The sequence below is a fragment of the Mobula hypostoma genome, chromosome 1 (assembly GCF_963921235.1).
Source record: "Mobula hypostoma chromosome 1, sMobHyp1.1, whole genome shotgun sequence".
In the NCBI taxonomy this organism is placed as follows: domain Eukaryota; kingdom Metazoa; phylum Chordata; class Chondrichthyes; order Myliobatiformes; family Myliobatidae; genus Mobula; species Mobula hypostoma.
In genome coordinates, this window is record NC_086097.1 from 166,754,993 (window position 1) to 166,779,048 (window position 24,056).

Here is a 24,056-nt window from a genome sequence, read left to right on the forward strand (position 1 = left end):
CAGCTAACCCAGATTCTTGAGGGGTATGGATAGGGTGAATGCACATAGTGTATTTTTCCCCCAGGGAAGAACTAAAGGGTGTAGTTTTAAGGTAAGAGCTGAAAGATTTAAGGGGATGGTGCATATTATGAATTGAACTGCCAGAGAAACAGGTTGAAGCAAGTAGAATAATAACATTTAAAAGATATTTGGATAGGAAAGGGTTAGAAGGCTATGGACTAAAAGCAAGCCAATGGGATTGGCTTGGTTGACACAGGTAAGTTGGGTCATAGAACTTATCTCCATACTGCATTGATCTGAAAACTGTAATGAAAATATAACAAAAAGGTTTTGCATCTATTGTTACAAAATTAAGCATTGAAAGAGTGGCTTCTGGAGGTGAACTATATATGTACACAGCCAAAGATGGAAACCGAAAAACTTATCTTCTTAATCAAAGTTTAAAAATGCAAAGTATGTTGATTTTGACTACCAACTGTTATGTTCCAGAAATACTGGATCAGTCATAAAGATGAATAAATCATTCTTACTGCAAAAGTGTCTCTGAAACATAATTATGTCTCATAACATAATTATGGTCTGATTGCAGAATTATTCATTTATCAAAAAATCTCAATTGGAATTTCACCAATGAAATGATAATCTATCAAGTATAGAATTACTATCAACTTTATTACCTTTCTCGCTTACTTATTTTTGGGACTTGACCGCATTAGAGACACTTATTCTTTTAACCTGCAATCATGGCTGATCCACCTCAATCATCATCTCCTCTTCTGCTCAGTTCCCCATAACCTCAATTCCTCGACCTGACTCCATTTTAAATATTTCTAATGAGCCAGCCTCTACATTACTCTGTGGTAGAGAAATCCAGAGAGACCCCATCGTCTGCAAAAAGGAAGTCTTATTCTATCAGTTTTAAATTTGCAGATTAAGTCAGTGGAGCAATGTTAGCACTCATTTTGAGAGGACGAGAATATAAAAGCAAGGATGAATTGCTGAGGCTTTATAAAGCATTTGTGAGGCCTTACTTGGAGTACTGAAAGCAGTTTTGGGCCTCTTATGTAAGAAAGAATGCGCTGACATTTGAGATGGTTCAGAGGAGGTACCTGAGAATGAAAGGCTTATCATATAAGGGGCAATTGATGGATCTGGGCTGTTTCTTGCTGGAATTTAGAAGGATGATTGGGGGGGGGGGGGGGCGGAGATCTCATTGAAACATATTGAACGTTGAAAGGCCTAGATATAGTGGATATGGAGAGGATGTTTCCTATGGTCGGAGAGACTTGGACCAGAGTGTACAGCCTCAGAATAGAGGGATGTCCAATTATAATCTAGATGAAGAGGAATTTCTTTAGCCAGAGAATAGTGAATCTGTGGAATTGCAATGGGCGGCTGTGTGGAGGCCAGGTCATTGGTTGTATTTAAGGCGGAGGTTGATAGGTTCTTGATTAGTCAGGGTGTGAAAGGTTAGATTGTGAAGACAAGTAGTCCTCTTTTATTGTCATTTAGTAATGCATGCATTAAGAAATGATACATTATTTCCTCCGGTGTGATAGCACAAAGCACAGGACAGACCAAGACTGAAAAAACTGACAAAACCATATAATTGTAACATATAGTTACAACAGTGCACAATACCATAACTTGATGAAGAAGTCCATGAGCACAGTAAAAGTCCAAAGTCTCTCAAATGTCCCACATCTCAAGCAGATGGGAGAAGGAAGAAAAACTCTCCCTGCCATGCTGACCACAATCCGACTCTGAGTCATCCGAAAACTTCGAGTTCTGATCAGCTTCCGACACAGAGTACTGAGCGCCATCTCTGTCCGAACGATTCGACCTCCTTCTCGATCGCCAAAAGCAGGCAAGGCCGGGGATTTTGAGGCCTACCCTCCGAAAGATTCCCGACCACACAGTAACGACAACAGTGAACGGGCATTTCAGAAATTTCTCCAGATGTTCCTCTGTGCTCTCACGTCCATTCTCCATCGAATCAGAATTGTCCAAGGCCCCTATTTAACAGATACGATATCATTTTTCACCGGAGGGCTGCGCACACGCAGGCGCGTTGCCATCTTCTCCTCCCACCTCCCAATTACCGGGAGAAAATGAGAGAAGAGATTGAGAGGGAAATGGATCAGCCATGATGAAATGTTGCAGCAGATTTGATGGACCAAATATCTTAATTCTGCTCAAAGAAGAAGAAATAAAATGTCTGATCTCTAATCATGAAACTATGTCCCTTTGTTTGAGATTGTCCCAAGTTCCTAAGTGATCCCTCTGCATTACCCAATTGGGAAGGACCACACTTGCCTGGTTCCATTCTTATCTAGAAAGACACAAGACTGCACATGCAGGATGACTCACTGAGTTCTTCCAGCAAATTGTTTTTTGCCCTACTGTTTTCTATCAGTGTCCCTACCTGCATCCACTATGGATCCAGTCTTGGCTCCTTTCCCATTTTTCATCTGTGCATGCACCTTGGCAACATCATTTTCAGACATAATGTCTGTTTTCACATGGATTCTGAGACTTCCCATCCCTAAATCACCACCAGCCCTCTTGTGCCTTCCAACTGCAAGTCTGCCTGTGCGACTAAAGATTTCCTCCAATGAAGCACTGGGAAGACCAAAGATTCGGCCTCATCAGCTGGCATACAATCACAAAGAAGGCAAGCCACTGGCTGTACTTCATTAGGAGTTTGAGCAGATTTGGTACATCACACCAAAGACATTTGCAAACGTATACACATATATGATGGAGAGCATTCTGACTGGTTGCTTCACCACCTGGTATGGAAACTCCAATGCACAGGATCGAAAGATCGGGTTGTAGGCTCAGTCAGCTCCCCATCATCAAGGATATCTTCAAAAAAGGATGTGCCTCAAGAAGGCAGCATCAGCCATTAAGGAACTTCACCATCTAGGACATACCCTGTTTTCATTACTGCCATCATGGAGCAGGAAAACCCACATTCAACATTTTAGGCACACCTTCTACCCCTCCACCATCAGATTTCTGAATGGTCCATGAATCCATGAACACGACCTTGCTACTCCTCTTTTGCACTATTTATCTATTTTTGTAACTTGTAGTAATTTTCTTATGTCTTGCAGTCAAGCCACAAAACGACAAATCTCACAATACACGGTATGTCAGTGATTCCAATTCTGACAGAGCTGCTGACGCACAGTTCCAACAACATGTGCTGTCTGTATGGAGTGTGCACCCTCTTCCTCTTTCCTCCAACATTCCAAAGACATGCAGTTAGTCGGTCAATTTTGCACTGTAAATTCCCCTGGGGTGCAGGCGTGAGGTAGAATCTGGGAGGAGTGGCTGGAATTGTGAGGAAAATGAAAAAAAGTGGGATTAGTGCAGATGGATGCCTAATGGTTGGTACAGACCTGCTGAGCCAGAGGGCCGGGCCCTGTGCTTTATGATGCTATAAATCCTTAACTAGTAACCTTATTCATCTAGAGTCATGGAACCATAGAATTATACAGCATGGAGACTGCTCTTTGGCCAGTCATGTCAATACTGGCATCGCTAATCATTCCACACTAATCACATTACCCAGCACTTGGTCTGTAGCTTTCTATGCCCTTAAGCACTGATCTAAACAGTTCCAAAATGTTAGGAGAGTACGGGTGTCCACCACTTACTCAGGTCACCTCTACCAGTAACTACTTATACCTCTGTATTATCATCTGACACCGCCTTGTCTCAGCTTAGCCTCTGCTGAAACCTGCATCTCTTCCTTTGTTAGCTCTGGGTCAGCCTTTTCCAATTCAGTCCACATTGCCTCTCATCACGGCATCATCACCCTCCTCCCCATACAGAGGTTATCTGATACTTTGCTGACAGCGTCCTAACTCACACAAGTCTCGCTCACTCAGTATACTGGTTTGCATTGGTGCTCTTTTAAGCAATGCCTTGATTTTTAAAAAAGTCATCAGCTTCGTATCTCTTCATGGTTTTCATCCTGCACAGGGCTTTGTGGGTGGAGAATGGGAAAGTAGATGAAAGCAAACTGAGAACAACAAATAGGAAGCCTGCATTACCTATTCTTTCCCGAATACCAATCGGGCCTTAACAGTACTTTGAATATGCCACACACACAAAATCTCTCCTGTTGCAAAATGTACTCAATAACATTACTTCATGTCACTCACAGGTACATTGCCCACTGACATCAATAACAATAAAAATACATAAAACATTCTTAATCCACTCCTCAGGTTTTCACAGTCCTCCAGTAAAGGTGATATGGTTTCTAACATTTGTAAATATTAGTTTCAAAAACAACCAGGGTCCAAGATAAACAAACAATAAATTTGTTAGGTAGTATGCTTCCAATAAAATATGTAGGAACTTTTTTTTAACTCTGCTAGATCATTGGTTATGTGTATAAAGTATATATGTTGACAGCATTCCAGTCAATAGCCAAGGGCATATTCTGGGAGCAACTCTCATGGATGTTGGATTATAATTGGTTTAGCCATGACGCCAACATAGAGATAAAAGGCCTCTTAATTGTCAATGAGACAGAGATGGCCTTTAACACATGGTTCCTGCAATGAAGATACAGTACTGTATTTACTCCTGTAAATGCCTGCAAAAATGAATTTCAATGTGGTATATGATGACATACAGTATAGGTACTTTGATAATAAATTTACTTTGATTTGACTTGAGGTATGTGCTCATATAAATTCAACTGTGCTTCAAATAACACATATCAAATACAAAACATTGTTGTTCACCCGCAGCTGTAATGAGCTGTCAAGATGTATAAATGATATTGGTCAATTGTAGAATTAAAATGCATGCAGCAGGCATGCATTCCATAGAATATGCTGAAATACCTTCATCATCATCATCTTCCTGCTTCACCTTATTACCCTGCGCATCAACTGACTGTGTCAAACTCAGCATTCTCTCTTTGCCTTTTTTATACTTCTGCTGTCTTGTTTTGATGCGATCCATCCTGTTTAGAGTAAATGATTTGTGTGTGAATGGAGCCTGAATAATTATACATTAGGTAATGATTCTTTAACCATAGAACACTACAGCACAGAAAACAGGCCATTCGGCCCTTCTAGTCTGTGCTGAAACTTTATTTCACTAGTCCCATTGACCTGCACCCAATCCATAACCCTCCAGACCTCTCCCATCCATGTATCTATCCAATTTATTCTTAAAACTTAAGAGTGAGCCTGCATTTACCACATCAGATGGCAGCTTGTTCCACACTCCCACCACTCTCTGAGTAAAGAAGTTCCCCCTAATGTTCCCCCTAAATCTTTCCCCTTTCACCTTAAAACCCCGTCCTCTCGTATTTATATCTCCTAATCTAAGTGGAAAGAGCCTACTTGCATTTACTCTGTCTATACCCCTCATAATTTTGTAAACCTCTATCAAATCCTGCCTCATTCCTCTACGCTCCAAGGAATAAAGTCCTAACCTGTTCAATGTTTCCCTGTAACTCAACTTCTGAAGACCCGGCAACATCCTAGTAAATCTTCTCTGCACTCTTTCAATCTTACTGATATCCTTCCTATAGTTAGGTGACCAGAACTGCACACAATACTCCAAATTTGGCCTCACCAATGTCTTATACAACCTCACCATAACATCCCAACTCCTATACTCAATACTTTGATTTATGAATGCCAGGATGCCAAAAGCCTTCTTTACAACCCTGTCTACCTGTGATGCCACTTTCAGGGAATTATGTGTCTAAACTCCCAGATCCCTTTGTTCCTCTGCACTCCTCAGTGCCCTACCATTTACCGTGTATGTCCTACCTTGATTTGTCCTTCTAAAATGCAACACCTCACACTTGTCTGCATTAAATTCCATCTGCCATTTTCTGGCCCATTTGTCCTGTTGGTCCAGATCCCTCTGCAAGCTTTGAAAGCCTTCCTCTCTGTCCACAATGCCTCCAATCTTAGTGTCATCAGCAAACTTGCTGATCCAGTTTACCACATTATCATCTAGATCATTGATATAGACAACAAACAACAATGGTCCCAGCACAGATCCCTGAGGCACACCACTAGTCACAGGCCTCCAGTCTGAGAAGCAATTATCCACTACCACTCTCTGTCTTCTCCCACACAGCCAATTTTGAATCCAGTTTACAACCTCTCCATGGATACCTAGTGTCTGAACTTTCTGAACTAACCTCCCATGTGGGACTTGTCTAAGGCCTTACTAAACTCCATGTAGACAACATCCACAGCCTTTCCTTCATCTACTTTCTTGGTAACCTCCTCGAAAAACTCTACAAGGTTCGTTAAACACGACCTACCATGCACAAAGCCATGCTGACCATCCTTAATCAGTCCTTGGCTGTCGAAATACTTGTATATCCGATCTCTCAGAACACCTTCCAATAACTGACCTACTACCGATATCAGGCTCACCGGCCTGTAATTACCTGGTTTACTTTTGGAGCCTGTTTTAAACAACAGAACAATATTAGCTACCCTCCAATCCTCTGGCACCACACCCGTGGCTAAGGACATTTTAAATATTTCTGCCAGGGCCCCTGCAATTTCTACACTAGCCTCTCTCAAGGTCCGAGGAAATATCATGTCAGGGCCGGGGGAGTTATCTACCTTTATTCACTGTAAGGCAGCAAGCACCTCCTCCTCCTCTTTAATCTCTATATGTTCCATAACACTACTTCTTGTTTTCCCTTCCTTCCATATATGCTATGCCAGTTTTCTGAGTAAATACTGATGCAAAAAAACTGTTTAAGGTCTCCCCCATCTCGTGAGGCTCCACACAGAGATGACCACTGTGATCTTCTAGGGCACCAATTTTGTCCCTTACTATCCTTTTACTCTTAATATACTTGTAGAAACCCTTCGGGATTACCTTCACATTATCTGCCAAAGCAACCTCATGTCTTCTTTTTGCCTTCCTGATTTCCTTCTTTAGTATTTTCTTACATTTTCTATACTCTTCAAGTACCTCATTTGTTCTTTGTTGTCTAAACCTGCTTTACACTTCTCTCTTTTTCTTAACCCGATTGCCAATATCCCTTGAAAACCAAGGTTCCCTATGCCTGTTAACTTTGCCTTTAATCCTGGCAGGAACATGCAAACTCTGCATTCTCAAAATTTCGCCTTTGAAGGCCTTCCACTTATTGAACACATCCTTGGCCAGAAAACAACTTATCCCAATCCACTCTTCCAAGATCCTTTCTCGTTTCCACAAAATTGGCCCTTCTCCAATTTAGAACCTCAACTCGAGGACCAGACCTATCCTTATCCATAATTAACTTGAAACTAATGACATTATGTTCACTGGACCCAAAATGTTTGCCTACACATACCTCTGTCACCTGACCTGTCTGGTTCCCTAATAGGAGATCAAGTATTGCATCCTCTCTCATAGGTACCTCTACATATTGATTTAGAAAACTTTCCTGAACATATTTGACAAACTCCAAGTCATCTAGCCCTTTCACAGTGTGGGAATCCCAGTCAATATGTGGAAAGTTAAAATCCTCTACTATTACAACCTTCTGTTTCTTACATCGGTCTGCTATCTCTCTACAGATTTGCTTCTCCAATTCTCTCTGACTATTGGGCAGTCTATAATACAACCCTATCAGTGTGGTCACACCTTTCCCGTTCCTCAGCTCCACCCATATGACCTCTGTAGACAAGCCCTCTGGGCTGTCCTGTCTACACACAGCTGTGACATTCTCCCTGACTAGTAATGCCACTCCTCCCCCTTTCATCCCTCCCCCTCTATCACGCCTGAAACAACGGAACCCCGGAACATTAAGGTGCCAGTCCTGCCCCTGCTGCAACCAAGTCTCGCTAATAGCAATAATGTCATAATCCCACATGCCAATCCACACCGTAAGCTCATCTGCCTTACCTACAATACTCCATGCATTGAAATAGATGCACCTGAGAACATTTCTATCATGTACAAACCTTAACTTTAACAAGCATTCAACAAGAAGTCATATAATTCTCTGGAAAGGTATACTCATACAAGGTATCACATAGAATGGCCTACTGTCTCTTGAGTTGGTCCATTGACTTCTTTTCCTCTTCGAGTCTAGCCTTCACAGCTTTTACAATTGTTGCTTGAAATAGTTCTGCACCTCTGTAACAATACATGAGGCATTTATAGAAAACAGAAAATTATTACCAAATAAAAGCTACACTTTAAATGCTTCTTTAAATAAAATATTGATCATTTGACACTAAAATGTTTCTTCCAAAAATGAAGAACTTTCAATACAGTCAATGGAAGAATGGCACAAACTAATTAAAAGCGGTTAGATTAATGAATGTTTATAGTAAAATGATAGATTTATACTGAGTTATCTTCAGTCCCATATTAATGTTAGGACTTACCTTGATGCAAGTATTTGAGCGGATTTTATGTCCGCCACTACGTGCAGGAAATAGTAACTCATAAAGACTCTCCTCTGTAGCAGTAGAAAGGAGAAACATATACTATCCCATATAATGCCTGCTTCACCACTTGGCAATGGGCATTTCTTAAGGTTCTCTGGAGGGGCTGTGGAAGAAAAATATTCTTTCAGCCCAGCAACAAATCAAAGTTGGTAAATTGATTTGTTAATTTCATGTGTACTAGGGGACAGTGAAAAACTTTGTTTTGCAAGCTAACCACAGGGATGATTTCATCAGCTAAGTGCACTGAGGTAGTACAAGTATAAAGCAAGAACAGAATGCCAAGTAATATGTTACAGAGAAAGTGCAAACAGTAAGATGCAAGGCCATAATGAGGTAGATTGTAATGATCGTCGACTTATGCACTGCACTAAATCTTGCCCACTTTTAGATTCAGATTCATTTATTTCTCGCATGTACATCAAACCAGAGTGAAACGTGTTATTAAATTTCACCAGAACATCTTTACTCTTAAAGATAAATGAATACATCTGAAATATGTAAGTTCCATGAACACTGATGAAATATTCAAACATTCCCTTTATTTCAAACTAAAGGATAACCAACACCGGTAATAAAGTCCTTCCCAAACTTCTGCTCGTAAGTGATGATCAAATTGGGTAAGGCACTGAACTGGTGTTGGTGAGGCCTCACCTAATTACAAACAGCACACCACAAACCAATTTCAACGATAATTTCAAATCATGGTCAAAAGGAAATGGGCAGCTGGAGCAACAGTTTTTCACTGAAAGTGATAAATATACAGGATACACTACAGAAAATGTGGTGGGATAAGGACATCTTAAAGAAATGAAAGAATATCTACTTAACTGCTTGTCAGTTCATAGTATCCATTATAATCAAATCTGGCAATGTATTGGAAGTTGATTTTGCATGTGGGTCTCTGACTAACTTCTAAAAATTGTACGATTCCTTTGATAACCTCATTGACCACATTGATGTACTTTTGGAAATTAGGTTACAGAGATAACGATTCCATTATTTGTAAACTAAATGATGCCATGTGACAATGTTCGTACAACTGAAAATACATGTTTTAACTTTATATGGTCTGTGCTGCAGGATTAACATTGAAACTATTTTGGTGAATAGAGCACACACATTCATTCTTGTTTGTATGCAATAAAAGGAGATGTTGTAATAGGGTGTGTCAGACTGAATCTCAACAGCTCTGGCTGGCTGCTCCAAACTAAATTGCTTGTGTTCAGCCATTCCACCTGAAGCTGATGCTAAACTTGTTTGCATGCACAAGTCTTGGAATTACTCTTAGATTATATTGGAGAGTTGGGAGCAGGATCTGAGACCCCTTTAGTTCAATTAGATTATAAGGAAATATTTATTTATTTATTATTTACATTTAATGATTGTAATTATTTTTGTCCTTTTATATATTTAATTTAACATTTTTTAACAATTATGCTACTTTTTAAAAACTAGTAAGTTATTTGTTGATGGTTCTACATTGTTCACTTCAATGTTAAGCATTAAATCATTTCCATATATCACAGACAGCTGAAACCCAGTAAAGTCCATCGCAACATTAATAGAAGCAAAGTTTATGAGGGGTCAGGTTGGTCACACTCCAAACCTCTTTACTTATTGTAAGCGTTAGCATGATCGAACGTCCACATCTGGACTAAGCATGGATCTGACAGACAACAATTGGAGTGGCAGGTTTCATCCAATGCTGTCAGGCCCATTTAATCTGGATTATTGAAGGCATAGAATCATGGAGTCATAGAACAGTACAGCGCAGAAACAGGCCCTTTTGCCCATCTTGTCCATGCCAAAACATGAATCTGCCTAGTCCCATCAAGCTGCACCTGCACCATAGCCCTCCAAACCCCTCCCACTCATGTACATATCCAAATTTCTCTCAAGTGTTGAATCGACTCAGCATCCAGCACTTGCACTAGCAGCTCATCCCATACTCTCACCAACCTCTCCCCTAAACAATTCACCTTTCACATTTAACTCTAGTTGTAGTCTCAGCCAACCTCAGCGAAAAAGCTTGCATGCTTTTACCCTATCTATACCCCTCATAATTTTGTATACCTCCATCAAATCTGCTCTCAATCTTCGATGTTCTAAGGAATAAAGTCCTAACCTATTCAACCTTTCCCTATAACTCAGGTCCTTAAATCCTGGCAACTCACCATTATCTTATACGATTTCAACAAAATATCCCAACTCCTGCACTGAATATATTGTTTTGCCAATGTGCCAAAAGCTTTCTTTATGACCCTATCCATCTGTGATGCTACTTTCAAGGAATTATGGATCTCGTGTAAGCGCTACCCCGGTCGGTCCTCCCAAAGAGCAACTCCTCACACTCGTCTGCATTAAATTCCCTCTGCCATTTTTCAGCCCATTTCACAAGCTGGTCCAGATCTCATTGCAAGCTTTGATAGCCTTCCTCACTGTCCGCTACACCCCCAATCTTGGTGTCATCCGGAAATTTGCTGATCCAGTTCATCACATTATCATTCAAATCACTGACATAGATGACAAACAACGGACCCAACACCAATCCCTGCAGCTCACCACTAGTCCAAGTCCTCCTGTCAGAGGGAACTATCTACAGCCACTCTCTGATGTCTTCTGCCAATGATTAATCAAATTTACGACCTCATCTTGAATGCCAAGCGATTGAACCTTCTTGACCAACCTCCCATGCATACCCTTGTTAAACGCCTTGCTAAATTCCATGCAGACAAAATCCACTGCCTTACCTTCATCAATTTTCCTGGTAACTTCTTCAAAATACTTTGTAAGATTGTTCAGACATGATGTAACACACCTGCCATGCTGACAATCCCAAATCAATCCCTGTCGATCTAAATAATTATATATTCGGTCCCTTAGAATACGTCCAATAACATCCCCACTACAGATGCCAGGCTCACAAGCCTAAATTTTGCTGGATTATTCTTAAAGCCTTTCTTAAACAACGGAATAACTTTAGCTATCCTGCAGTTCTCTGGAACCTCACTCATAGCTAAGGATGTTTTAAATATCTCTGTTAAGGCCCCTGCAATTTTTGCACTAGCTTCCCAAGGATCCGAGTGAAAGCCCTGAGGATTTATCCATCCTAATTTGCCTCAAGACAACAAACATCTCCTCTGTAAGCTGTATAGGGTCCATAACCTCGCTGCTGCTTTGCCTCACATCTATAGACTCTGTGTCTGTTTCCCGAGTAAATACAGATGCAAAAACTCTAAGATCTCCCTCGTCTCTTTCAGCTCCATGCATAGATTACTATTCTGATCTTCCAGTGGACCAATTTTGTCCTTTGCCATCCTTTTGTTCTTAATATATCTGTAGAAACCTTTAAGATTCTCCTTGTCTGCTAGAGTAACCTCATCTCTTCTCTTAGCCCTCCTGATTTCCTCAAGGGTTCTCTTGCATTTCTTCTATTCTTCACATACGTCATTTGTTCCTGCCTGCCTATACCTGCTATGCATCACATTCTTTTTCCTAACCAGGGCCTCAATATCTCTCGAAAACCAAGGTTCCCTAAACTTGTTATCTTTTCCTTTTATTCTGATAGGAATATACAAACTCTGTGCTCTCGAAATTTCACTTTTGGAGGTGACCCACTTAACAAGGACACCTTTGCCATGAAACAACTTGTCCCAATTCACACTTGCCTGGTCCTTTTTGATATCATCAGAATTGGCCTTTCTTTAATTTAGAATCTCAACCCAAACACCACACCTATCCTTTTTCATAATTACATTGTCACGGCATAAAGGTCACTAGATCCAAAGTGTTTCCCTACACAAACTTCTGTTATCTTACCCACCCTGTCTCATTCCCTAATAGGAGATCTAGTGTCTCAGGTCAATGGAGTTAATGTTGGAAGCAGAGCACAAAAAAGATATTGAACTTTTCAAATATATAGCCCAAGTTGAAATTTTGCTCCTATGTGAAATAGAAAAGCTAAATGGATTGATTACTTACGCTCATCGTAGCCCTTAACAGTACAGACGAGGCCAAATGTTTGGATGAACCAACAACCTCTCAAAACCAAAGAATTGATATAGGCACATGCTCCTATCTGTAACAGAAATACATATTCATGAATAGATTAGTGTAAATTAAATGCTTGCAAGTGCTTTCCTCTGGAGCAGCTGAGGCTGAGGGGAGACTTGAAAAGAGTTTATGGCAAATTAATTAATTGGCAGTGTTCGGGACACCACGACAAATTCCACCATGCCAGTTCAGGAACTTAAGTTTTGGTAATTAAAATTTGGAATTCTATAAGATCATGGCTGATCTGGCCATGGACTCATCTCCACCTACCTGCCTTTTCCCCATAACCCTTAATTCCCCTACAATGCAAAAATCTGTACGGGGCAGGTCATGGTTCAGAGACTTAATTGAGTTTTTTGATTGATGAGGGGAGGGCAGATGGCATTGTCTACATAGATTTTAGTAAGGCATATGACAAGATAAGTTGATACAGAATGCTAAATTGCCTGGGTTCCTCAGTGACCTGGATGAAATGTAGATCGGTAGGTCAGTAAGTTTGTAGACAACACTAAGACTGTTGGAGTCATGGACAATGTGGAAGCTTGTCAAAGGACAGGGTGGAATATAATTCCACTCAGGTAACAGTGGAAAAATGGCAGATGGGAGTTTCATCTGTACAAGTGTGAAGTGTTACAACTTTGGGAGGTTAATGTCAGGGGAAAGTTTACAGTCAATGGCAGGACCTTTAACAGCACTGATGTAAAGAGTGATCTTTGGGTGCGAGTCCATAGTTCATTGAAATTGGCCACACAAGTAGATAAGGTGGTAAAGAAGGCAAATGGCATGCTTGCTTTCATTGGTCAGGGCACTGAGTATAAGTCAGGAAATTATGCTACAGTGATATAAAACTTCAGTTAGATTGCACCTGGTATTTAGTGTGTAGTTCTGGTTGCCTCATTACAGGAAGGATATGGAAGCTTTAGAGAGGGTGCAGAAGAGATTTACTAGGATACTGCGTGGATTAGAGTATATGATCTATGAGGAGAGGCTGGACAACCTTAGATTGTTTCCTCTGGAGCAGCAGAGACTGATGGGGGACTTGATAAGAGTTTATCAGTTTAAAAGAGGCATCGTCATAATTTTTTCATAGGGTAGAAATGCCAAGTAGTAGAGTACATGTATTCAAGGTGAGAGGGGGTAAGGTTTAAAGGAACCATGGCAAGTTATTTATTTATTTATCTTTACACAGAGAGTGGTAGGTGTCTGAAATGATTTTCTAGGGGGTTGTGTTGGAAGCTGATGTGATAGTGGCTTTTAGATGAACACGGAGGTATCAATGGTTATGAATCATACGTTGGCAGAAAATAATTAGTTTAATTTGTCATCACATTTGGTGCAGACATTGGGAGGCAAAGCATCTTTTCAGGTGCTGTATAGTACAATCTATCTTCTATGTTTAAAATCAATTTGAAATTGAAGAAAAATAGCTGGTCTGAGACAAGGCAAACATGAAACCACAGATGGTAGTAAGACTCCACCTCGTTCACATCTCCATCTTGGTGAAGGAAAACTGTTGTCCCTGCTCAGTTTGGTTGAGATGTGATTCTCGGCATTCTTGAGATATATGGCATGCTCGCCTTTAACTGTCAATGCATTGAGTTCAAGAGTAACAAAATAATGTTGCAGTTTTACAAAACTTTGGTTAGACAGCATCTGGAATAATAGTTCAGTTCTGGTCATTCCATTATAAGAAGGATGTGGAGGCTTTGGAAATGGTGCAGAAATAATTTGCCGATATGTTGCCTAGAGTAGAGGGATACAAGAAGAGGACAGACAAAGTAGAGTTGTTTCTTCTGGATCAGTGGTGATTGAGCAGGAGACTTGATAGAAGTTAAAAAAAAAAGAAATAGATAGACAGTTTATATCTTTTACCCAGGAGTGCCAAGGGTAATGGTGGAACAGACAATCATATAGAATTGTAGAAAATAGAGGGATATGGACCACATGCAGACAAAAGGGATTTGTCTAATGAGGTGAATTATTTTTGCACAATGTTGTAGGACAAAGGGCCCACTCCTGTGCTGAAATGTTTTGTGGTCTGTGTACATTTAGGGGAAATCCATTAATCATAGGGAGAATGCACAAACTCTGCACAGGCCTCTCTGACTTAAGCTGGTCATTGGAGCTTTGAGGCAGCAGCTCTCCTATCTGTCCCACTGAGCCTGAGCCGGCTTTCATCTCACGGGGCAATGCATGACAACTGATCAAAGGTGAAAACATTTGGCAGAAGGACATCAGAAAGAAAGTTAGGGATTTTAAACAAGGGAAAAAGTGGGTGAAGACTGATTTAGCCACATTTACAGGGAAATAACACCAGGAATTATTACCTGCCAGAATTAACTGAGTGTATACCTAAACAACAGGAATTCTGCAGATGCTGGCAACACACATCAAAGTTGCTGGTGAACGCAGCAGGCCAGGCAGCATCTCTAGGAAGAGGTACAGTCGAAGTTTCAGGCCGAGACCCTTCGTCAGGACTAACTGAAGGAAGAGTTAGTAAGAGATTTCAAAGTAGGAGGGGGAGGGTGAGATCCAAAATGATAGGAGAAGACAGGAGGGGGAGGAATGGAGCCAAGAGCTGGACAGGTGATTGGCAAAGGGATATGAGAGGATCATGGGACAGGAGGTCCGGGGAGAAAGACAAGGTGGGGGGGAACCCAGAGGATGGGCAAGGGGTATAGTCAGAGGGACAGAGGGAGAAAAAGGAGAGTGAGAGAAAGAATGTGTGTATAAAAATAAATAACGGATGGGGTACGAGGGGGAGGTGGGGCATTAGCAGAAGTTAGAGAAGTTAATGTTCATGCCATCAGGTTGGCGGCTACCCAGACGGAATATAAGGTGTTGTTCCTCCAACTTGAGTGCAGGTTCATCTTTACAGTAGAGGAGGCCGCGGATAGCCTCCTAGTTTAATTCCACATCCCATTCCCATTCTGACATGTCTACCCACGGCCTCCTCTACTGTAAAGATGAACCCACACTCAGGTTGGAGGAATGACACCTTATATTCCGTCTGGGTAGTCTCCAACCTGATGGCATGAACATTGACTTCTCTAACTTCCGCTAATGCCCCACCTCCCGCTCGTACCCCATCCGTTATTTATTTTTATTCACACATTCATTTTCTCCCCCTCTGTCCCTCTGACTATACTCCTTGCCCATCCTCTGGTTCCCTCCCCCCCTTGTCTTTCTCCCTGGACCTCCTGTCCCATGATCCTCTCTTATCCCTTTTGCCTATCACCTGTCCAGCTCTTGGCTCCATCCCTCCCCCTCCTGTCTTTTCCTATCATTTTGGATCTCCCCCTCCCCCTCCCACTTTCAAATCTCTTACTAGTTCTTCCTTTAGTTAGTCCTGACGAAGGGTCTCGGCCTGAAACGTCAACTGTACCTCTTCCTAGAGATGCTGCCTGTATACCTAAGATGATTTTCTATAACATTATCACACAATTAAATATTCCCCTAGCAATCCTGCCCTACAAATGAGAAGCATTAAAATTTCATCAATCCCATCTAGTCTTTATTTGCCCATTTGATGGGATAGAAACATGAAATTATGGATATTTACTGGAAAGGAGGAAACAATATAGCACAACAAGCTTGTGCCAGCTGAAAAAATGCTACAAAATTACATCCTGATAAAAGATACAAGAACAAAACAAAAGTCTTCACCAGAGCTTAAAGCTTGCAACAGTTACTTACAGACAGAATATTCTTCATTGTGATCACAAATACGTTGTAGGCTATAAGACAATCCCAGTACTGCAGAATTATTTTAATGGGTTTTAATAAAAGCTCTCCACCAAAAAGTAGGAAATAAAAACAGGCAACCAGGTAACCCATGCAGAAGATGCTGATACGGGTAGTTCCTGTGATAAAGATGATTGTGAGCACGAACCAAAATAAGTAACTGAATCCAATAACTTTGATCATGTCCAGGTAAGACCTGTGTTTGAAAAAGATAAAAAAAAAATCAAGTGTTGGTTGCAAGACTATAAACATTACATTGATTTTAGTTAGTGAACTGAGTTCCAATAAGGAGTCCCAGACCTTAATTCCTAACTGCTCCTCTCTCTCTCTTACTTCTCTTTCCACAGATGCTACCTGACCTGCTGCTTCCAGCACTTCTTACTTTTATTTCACATTTTCAGCACCTGTGTTTTTTTTCACCTTCTCTGAGTGAAAAACTTTGAAGAATATATAATTAATGCAGGCAAACAGGATTAGCATAGATAGGGATGATGATTGGCAAAGATATGCAGAGCCTGTCTCTATGCAGTACAAATTTATGACCTATTAAGAGATATATTTATATACAACAACATATACAGTGTGTGCATGTGTGTATATGTATGTATATATACACACACACATATATATAGTTGATATAAGTTATATAGTTAAATATACAGTGTAGATAAACACACACACACATATATAGTTGATATAAGTTATATAGTTAAATATACAGTGTAGATAAACACACACACACAGAGTGGATTTCAGTTAATTGGGGCAGCTACTTATTTGGGACAACTCTTAAAGAACAAAAGCAAATTGAGAAAATAGCCAGGATCGGGACTCCCTTCACTTATTTGAGACACTATGCTGTTTAATCGGGGCAGGAGCCTGTTGCCAATTTCTAACTGGCATCAGTCGTGTGTACGTGATGTGGCTCTACACTGTGCTTAAAGCAGACAGTCTTTAATAGTGTCACTGATCATTGGTGAGAAATAAGCAGCAAGACAATTCAGAACCGTTTTGCTCAGTGCAGTTTCAAGCATTTTGGCTTGGAGATGCCAGAAACGGCCAGGAGTGAAAATGAAGTGATTTCACTACTCAGCAAGTTAGGAACTGCAAATAGTTTGAAGGTATTGAAATCATAGAAATATAGAAAATAGGTGCAGGAGTAGGCCATTCGGCCCTTTGAGCCTGCACCGCCATTCAGTATGATCATGGCTGATCATCCAACTCAGAACCCTGCACCAGCCTTCCCTCCATACCCCTTGATCCCTTTAGCCACAAGGGCCATATCTAACTCCCTCTTAAATATATCCAATGAACTGGCCTCAACTGTTTCCTGTGGCAGAGAGTTCCACAGATTCACCACTCTCTGTGTGAAGAAGTTTTTCCTAATCTCGGTCCTAAAAGGCTTCCCCTTTATCCTCAAACTGTGACCCCTCATTCTGGACTTCCCCAACATCGGGAACAATCTTCCTGCATCTAGCCTGTCCAATCCCTTTAGGATTTTATATATTTCAATCAGATCCCCCCTCAATCTTCTAAATTCCAACGAGTATAAGCCTAGTTCATCCAGTCTTTCATCATATGAAAGTCCTGCCATCCCAGGAATCAATCTGGTGAACCTTCTTTGTACTCCCTCTATGGCAAGGATGTCTTTCCTCAGATTAGGGGACAAAAACTGCACACAATACTCCAGGCGTGGTCTCACCAAGGCCTTGTACAACTGCAGTAGTACCTCCCTGCTCCTGTACTCGAATCCTCTTGCTATAAATGCCAGCATACCATTCGCCTTTTTCACCGCCTGCTGTACCTGCATGCCCACTTTCAATGACTGGTGTATAATGACACCCAGGTCTCGTTGCACCTCCCCTTTTCCTAATCGGCCACCATTCAGATAATAATCTGTTTTCCTGTTTTTGCCACCAAAGTGGATAACTTCACATTTATCCACATTAAATTGCATCTGCCATGAATCTGCCCACTCACCTAACCTATGCAAGTCACCCTGCATCCTCTTAGCATCCTCCTCACAGCTAGCACTGCCGCCCAGCTTCGTGTCATCCGCAAACTTGGAGATGCTGCATTTAATTCCCTCATCCAAGTCATTAATATATATTGTAAACAACTGGGGTCCCAGCACTGAACCCTGCGGTACCCCACTAGTCACTGCCTGCCATTCTGAAAAGGTCCCATTTATTCCCACTCTTTGCTTCCTGTCTGCCAACCAACTCTCTATCCACATCAATACCTTACCCCCAATACCTTGTGCTTTAAGTTTGCACACTAATCTCCTGTGTGGGACCCTGTCAAAAGCCTTTTGAAAATCCAAGTATACCACATCCACTGGTTCTCCCCTATCCACTCTACTAGTTACATCCTCAAAAAATTCTATGAGATTCGTCAGACATGATTTTCCTTTCACAAATCCATGCTGACTTTGTCCAATGATATCACTGCTTTCCAAATGTGCTGTTATCACATCTTTGATCCAATCACTGAATGCATTGCATGAAGGCAGTCCACTATCAACACTGATTTTGTTCATTCACAGTCAGTCAAAAGAACACTGAATGAATCCTCCATCGATAACTATTAAGAATGAATACATTATTTTATAGTACTATTGTAGTTTTGGTAGTGTCCTAATTTGATTTGTATTTTATTTAAATGCATAATTTATTACTCAGTTAAATGGTAGTTTGCATTTTTTATACCTTTTCAACTATTTCAATGAAACTTTGGCTAATTGGACCAGCCAAAAGGTACTGGTCCCAATGAACCGCGGGAGAGGGGAGGGGGAGAGGGAAGAGGGGGGAGAGGGGAGGGGGAGAGGGAGGAGGGGGGAGGGGGGAGGGGAGAGGGGAGAGGGGAGAGGGGAGAGGGGAGAGGGGAGAGGGGAGAGGGGAGAGGGGAGAGGGGAGAGGGGAGAGGGGAGAGGGGGAGCGAGTGTGTGTGTATTCACTTATGAACTATGACAAGTTTGGCTATAAATAAATTCCCTTTCTGATGATGATGCTTACTACTTTCAATAAATTCAGTAGATAGAGAATAGTGAGCATTAGCACATGTTAGAGTTGCTACTGGTCTCCCAGTAAATATGAAAGCTGTCGACCAGAGTTTATGCTTCACCTGCAATGAATAAAGTCTGGTACTGGGTTGTGTTGACTGAATGTCGCTGCATCCAGATCTCTGCAGATCTCCACATTGTCCCCAGCAACGATCCTCACTGCAGCTTTGTTTTCATCTTCAAACACCTGCCACTGTAGTGACGCACACAGCAACATCATAAAGTCATCTGAAAAACAGTGTTTTATGTGACTCCGATAGATATTCCTGTCAGACACAAGGGGAATTGTTGCAACTGAACATATGAATTAGGGTATATGGTCCTGGCTCTACCAATCAACAAGAATGTGGCTGATTGATTGTAACTTTCGCTCTACGTTTGAGTCTACCTTTCAATCCACAACTTATCAACAACACATCTACTGCTGTTTAAAAATAATTTGACACTGTTTCATCATTACCCTTTGAGGGACAGATTTCCATAAACTCTCATCACTCAGAGAGAAAAAAAGCTTTCTTTATCTCTGTCTTATTTTTATACAGAAATCCCTAGTTCTAGATACTCCACAGGTGGATACTTGCCCATGTCATCCACCATGTTACACCATTTGCCACACTTTAAAATACCCTGCATTAATTAAAAGGTCTGGTATTACAATCTCCTTTCCTTTCTCCACAGACTGCCCAGATTGATCATCTTTCTCTTTCAAAAGATTCCTTTTCTTCCCTACAGTTCAAAACACGGAAACTCTAATCTTTATGGATACATTAGCAAACAATGTGGTCTTTAAGATTACAATTGTTTCGGCTGTCGGAAATGTTCTGATATACAAGTTCAGACAGCTTGATTTTTTTTCTTGGGCCTGAAACGATGTCAGGGTCAGTTTATCCCATTCTGTGGCCAGTGTCCAGCATGGACTTATCAGGCTGTGTTGGTCTATGATACTGTTGCAGAAATACAATCAGCCTCTTCATCCTTATGTCAATAATGTAAATTCCACACCTTTGGTATATATGATGATGATGATGCTCCCATCCATGCATCTTTAGCAATTATGATATATTATTCTGAGGAAAACTGGTACTGCTTCCTCTTGGAATGTCCATGCTTTAATAATGATGATCCCTTCGCAGGAAATGTTCTACAATTGGACTGTCACAGCCCACTAGAGGGAGTCAGATAATTTTTATAAACTAACAACTTGTTTACCATCTTCTGGCATGGAATCCTTCCCAAAAAACTACGTGGCAATCTCCCCAGGCATGAATTCCTGCTTTCTGCATATCCCTTCACTAACCAGATGACAGATCCCCTGGGAATCGACCATTTTTACCCCTGGCACAGATTCAGTGAACAATCCACCAAGAAGATAACATCCATCATCAAAGATCTCCACCATCTCGGTCATCTCTTCACAGCTACCACCGGGCAGGAAATTCAAGAACAGCTACTTCCCTTCAACCATTCAGTTCCTGAAGCAGCCAGCCTGCACAACCCTATTCACTGCAGTTTCACAACACTCTGACTACTCTGATCACTTCGCATGAATTGTGGTCTTTCTTGTAAACATTGAGTACAATTTACGTTTAATTTATGTTTCCATCATGAATGTTGAGTATTTTCATACTAAATGCCTGTAATGCTGCTGTTAGTAAGTTTTTCATTGTACTTGTACATCCATCAGCTCCAAGCGTTGTGGTTTCCATGCCATTGGAATCAGTTGGTTGATTTGTGAAGTATCGTGTACTTCTTGGAGTGCAACATCAAGTACACGTTAAACAAATACACGCACAGGCGTCTTCTTCAAGTCTTTCGTCGATCGGGGGAGCGCGACGGGAACAGGCAATGTGATGGCTGGAAGCTCCTAGTCAAGAACCGGCAAGAAAGCGTTGAATACTTGATTCAGTTGCTCAACTTTTGGACAGAAGCAGGAAAGTTGTTCCGCAGCCCTATTTAGGATCCACTCTGCACACCCCGAACTGGGAAGGGGCTAGAAAAGGTGCCCTAAAAATAATCTGTTTCACCCCATCCTGTCTGGAAAGCCGCGTCCAGAGGGATCACCATCATGCTGTCAAAAAACATCGAGAAGTGAAACTATGAAATTTGGAACCTGGAATATATGAACGCTGATGGATAACCCAAACTCAGACCGACCAGAGAGGCCTTTGTTGCCAGGGAACTCCAAAAATTCAACTTTAACAATGTTGCTCTGAGTGAGATCCACAGAGCTGGAGGAGGGTAACTTAAGGAAGAGCAAGGTCAATACATCTTTTTCTGGAAAGGACTTGATCCTGAACAACCGAGGATCCATGGAGTAGGTTTTGCCATCCAAAACAGCCTACTTCAGAAGCTGACAGAGCAACCATTGGGAATCAACAAACGTCTCATGACTCTGCGAATCCAGCTTGTCAAGAACCAACACGCCACCATCATCAGCGCCTACGCTCCAACTCTGGACACTGAAGATGCAGTAAAGATGAACTTTTACGCCCAACTTGACCACATCCTTTCCTCTGTTCCCAACAACGACAAGGTCATTCTCTTGAGAGACTTCGATGCCAGAGTCGGGAAAGATCATAGGCTCTGGACTGGAATAATAAGCAAGGAAGGAGTTGGCAAGGTCAATGCCAATGGAACACTCCTCTCCAAATGTGCTGAACACAACCTGGTGATTACAAACACCCTACTTCACCAGAAAAACAGGCACAAAGTCTTCTGGCAGCATCCACACTCCAACCATTAGCACCTGAACGACTACATCATCGTACGATCTCAGGACCAACAAGATGTACTGATAACAAGAGCTGTTACTGGTGCTGACGAGTGCTGGCAGACCATTGACCTCAACTCGTCCACCATGAGAATGAAGACTTGGTCCAAAAGGAAACACCAAAATTGGAACATCATTAAGAAATTTAATGTTGACATCCTTCAAGACATCAACTATGTACAGAAGTTCCAATAAAATCTTCAAGAACAACTGCATCAACAAATCCCACCATCTGTAGAAGACCACTGTAGAAGAACACTATCATTACCTCCTGCAAAGAAACAATTGGGTTCAAGATGAAAAAACATCAGGATTGGTTCGATGATAACAACAAACTACTCTAACAACTCAACAACGAAAAGAGAAAAGCTTTCATTACCTTACAAAATGACCAACAATCGGCTACCAAAAGGAAACGCTATCAAGAATAAAAGGCTGCAGTCCAGAAGAGCACCCGAAACCTGAAAAACCAATGGTGGAGGAAGAAAGCTCAGGAAATCCAACAACTAGCAGACGCCAATGACATTCGAGGCTTTTTCAACGCAACTAAAGCTATTTTTGGCCCAGCCACTCATGGTCAAGCCCCTCTCAAAAGCCAAGATGGTTCAACCATCATGAAGAGCAATGCTGATATCAATTCTAGATGGAGAGAGCACTTTGAATATCTTCTAAATCAAACCGTCTCATTTGACAGGAATGTGATTAACAACATTCCAAAACAGCCCATTGACGACTCCCTAAGCAAAATACCAACACTTGAAGAAGTCAAGGAAGCTATCAAAACTTTGAAAAACAACAAGGCCGCTGGACTCGATGGAATACCAGCCGAGGTCTACAAAATTGCAGGTAACCCGCTTCATTATCAACTGCATCAACTTCGCATCAAGATCTGGATAAATGAAAACGTACCAGAAGACTTTAGAGACTCAGCAGTCGTTACCATCTACAAAAGGAAAGGCGATCGATCTGAATGTGGAAACTATCATGGAATTTCCCTGTTAGCAACAGCAGGAAAGATCCTCACCCGCATCATGAACAACCGGCTCAAGCCTTTAGCCGAGAAGATCCTTCCAGAGACACAAGTTGGTTTTAGACCATCACGTGGAACAATCGACATGATCTTCACAATGCGACAACTACAAGAAAAATATCGTAAACAACTTCAGTCTTTGTACATGGCATTCATCGACCTCATCAAAGCCTTTGACTGAGTATCAAGGGAACTCCTATGGGATGTCCTATCCACCTCTGGATGCCCCGAAAAGTACATTCGAATCCTGAGACTCCTCCACGATGGCTTGCTTGCCACAGTCATGGTCAGCAACAGTAACTGTGAGCTTTTTCAAGTTAGATCAGGAGTAAAACAGGGATGCGTGATTGCCCCAACTTCGTTCACCATCTTCATTGCGACAATCATCCACATTATCAAGGACAACCTACCCCCAGGAATCGAAATTGTCTACAGAACAGATGGCAGACTTTTCAATCTTGCCCGTCTCAAGTGCAAAAACAAGACATCCACGAGTTCCCTCATCGAGTTCCAATACGCAGATGACAACAGTGTTGCAGCTCTTTCAGAAAACCACCTACAACAGATTTTGACTGCCTTCAACTGTGCATACACGAAACTTGGACTTACCATCATTTCCAAGAAGACTCAGATCATCTACCAACCGAGACAAATTGGATAGAACCATCAATTCAACTTGGCGAAACAACCATGGAAAACGTGGACCACTTTCCATATCTTGGAATTCATCTCTCCTCCAATGTCGACCTTAATGACGAGATCCAACATCGTCTTAAATGCGCTGGAACAGCTTTTGGACATCTCCGAACAAGAGTCTTTCATGATCGTGACATCTGAACAGACACCAAAATGTTAGTGTACAAAGCAGTGGTAATCCCAACGCTCCTGTATGCATCAGAAACCTGGACAGCATACCGACGACATCTGAAGGCACTTGAAAAGTTC

General features: G+C 41.5%; 1 protein-coding gene across 3 annotated transcripts in view; it reads right to left on the reverse strand.

Moving 5' to 3' along the window:
- LOC134352116 (piezo-type mechanosensitive ion channel component 2-like) overlaps positions 1–24,056 on the reverse strand; it is a 627,709-nt gene that overhangs the window by 107,301 nt on the left and 496,352 nt on the right. For all 3 annotated transcript variants that reach the window (XM_063059335.1, XM_063059328.1, XM_063059345.1), the window contains 6 exons: positions 19,374–19,539; positions 16,203–16,446; positions 12,435–12,531; positions 8,391–8,556; positions 8,047–8,136; positions 4,869–4,990 (listed from right to left, as the gene is read on the reverse strand). In XM_063059335.1, the coding sequence (XP_062915405.1) occupies positions 4,869–4,990; positions 8,047–8,136; positions 8,391–8,556; positions 12,435–12,531; positions 16,203–16,446; positions 19,374–19,539 (885 nt within the window). The remainder of the gene's footprint in view (positions 1–4,868; positions 4,991–8,046; positions 8,137–8,390; positions 8,557–12,434; positions 12,532–16,202; positions 16,447–19,373; positions 19,540–24,056) is intronic.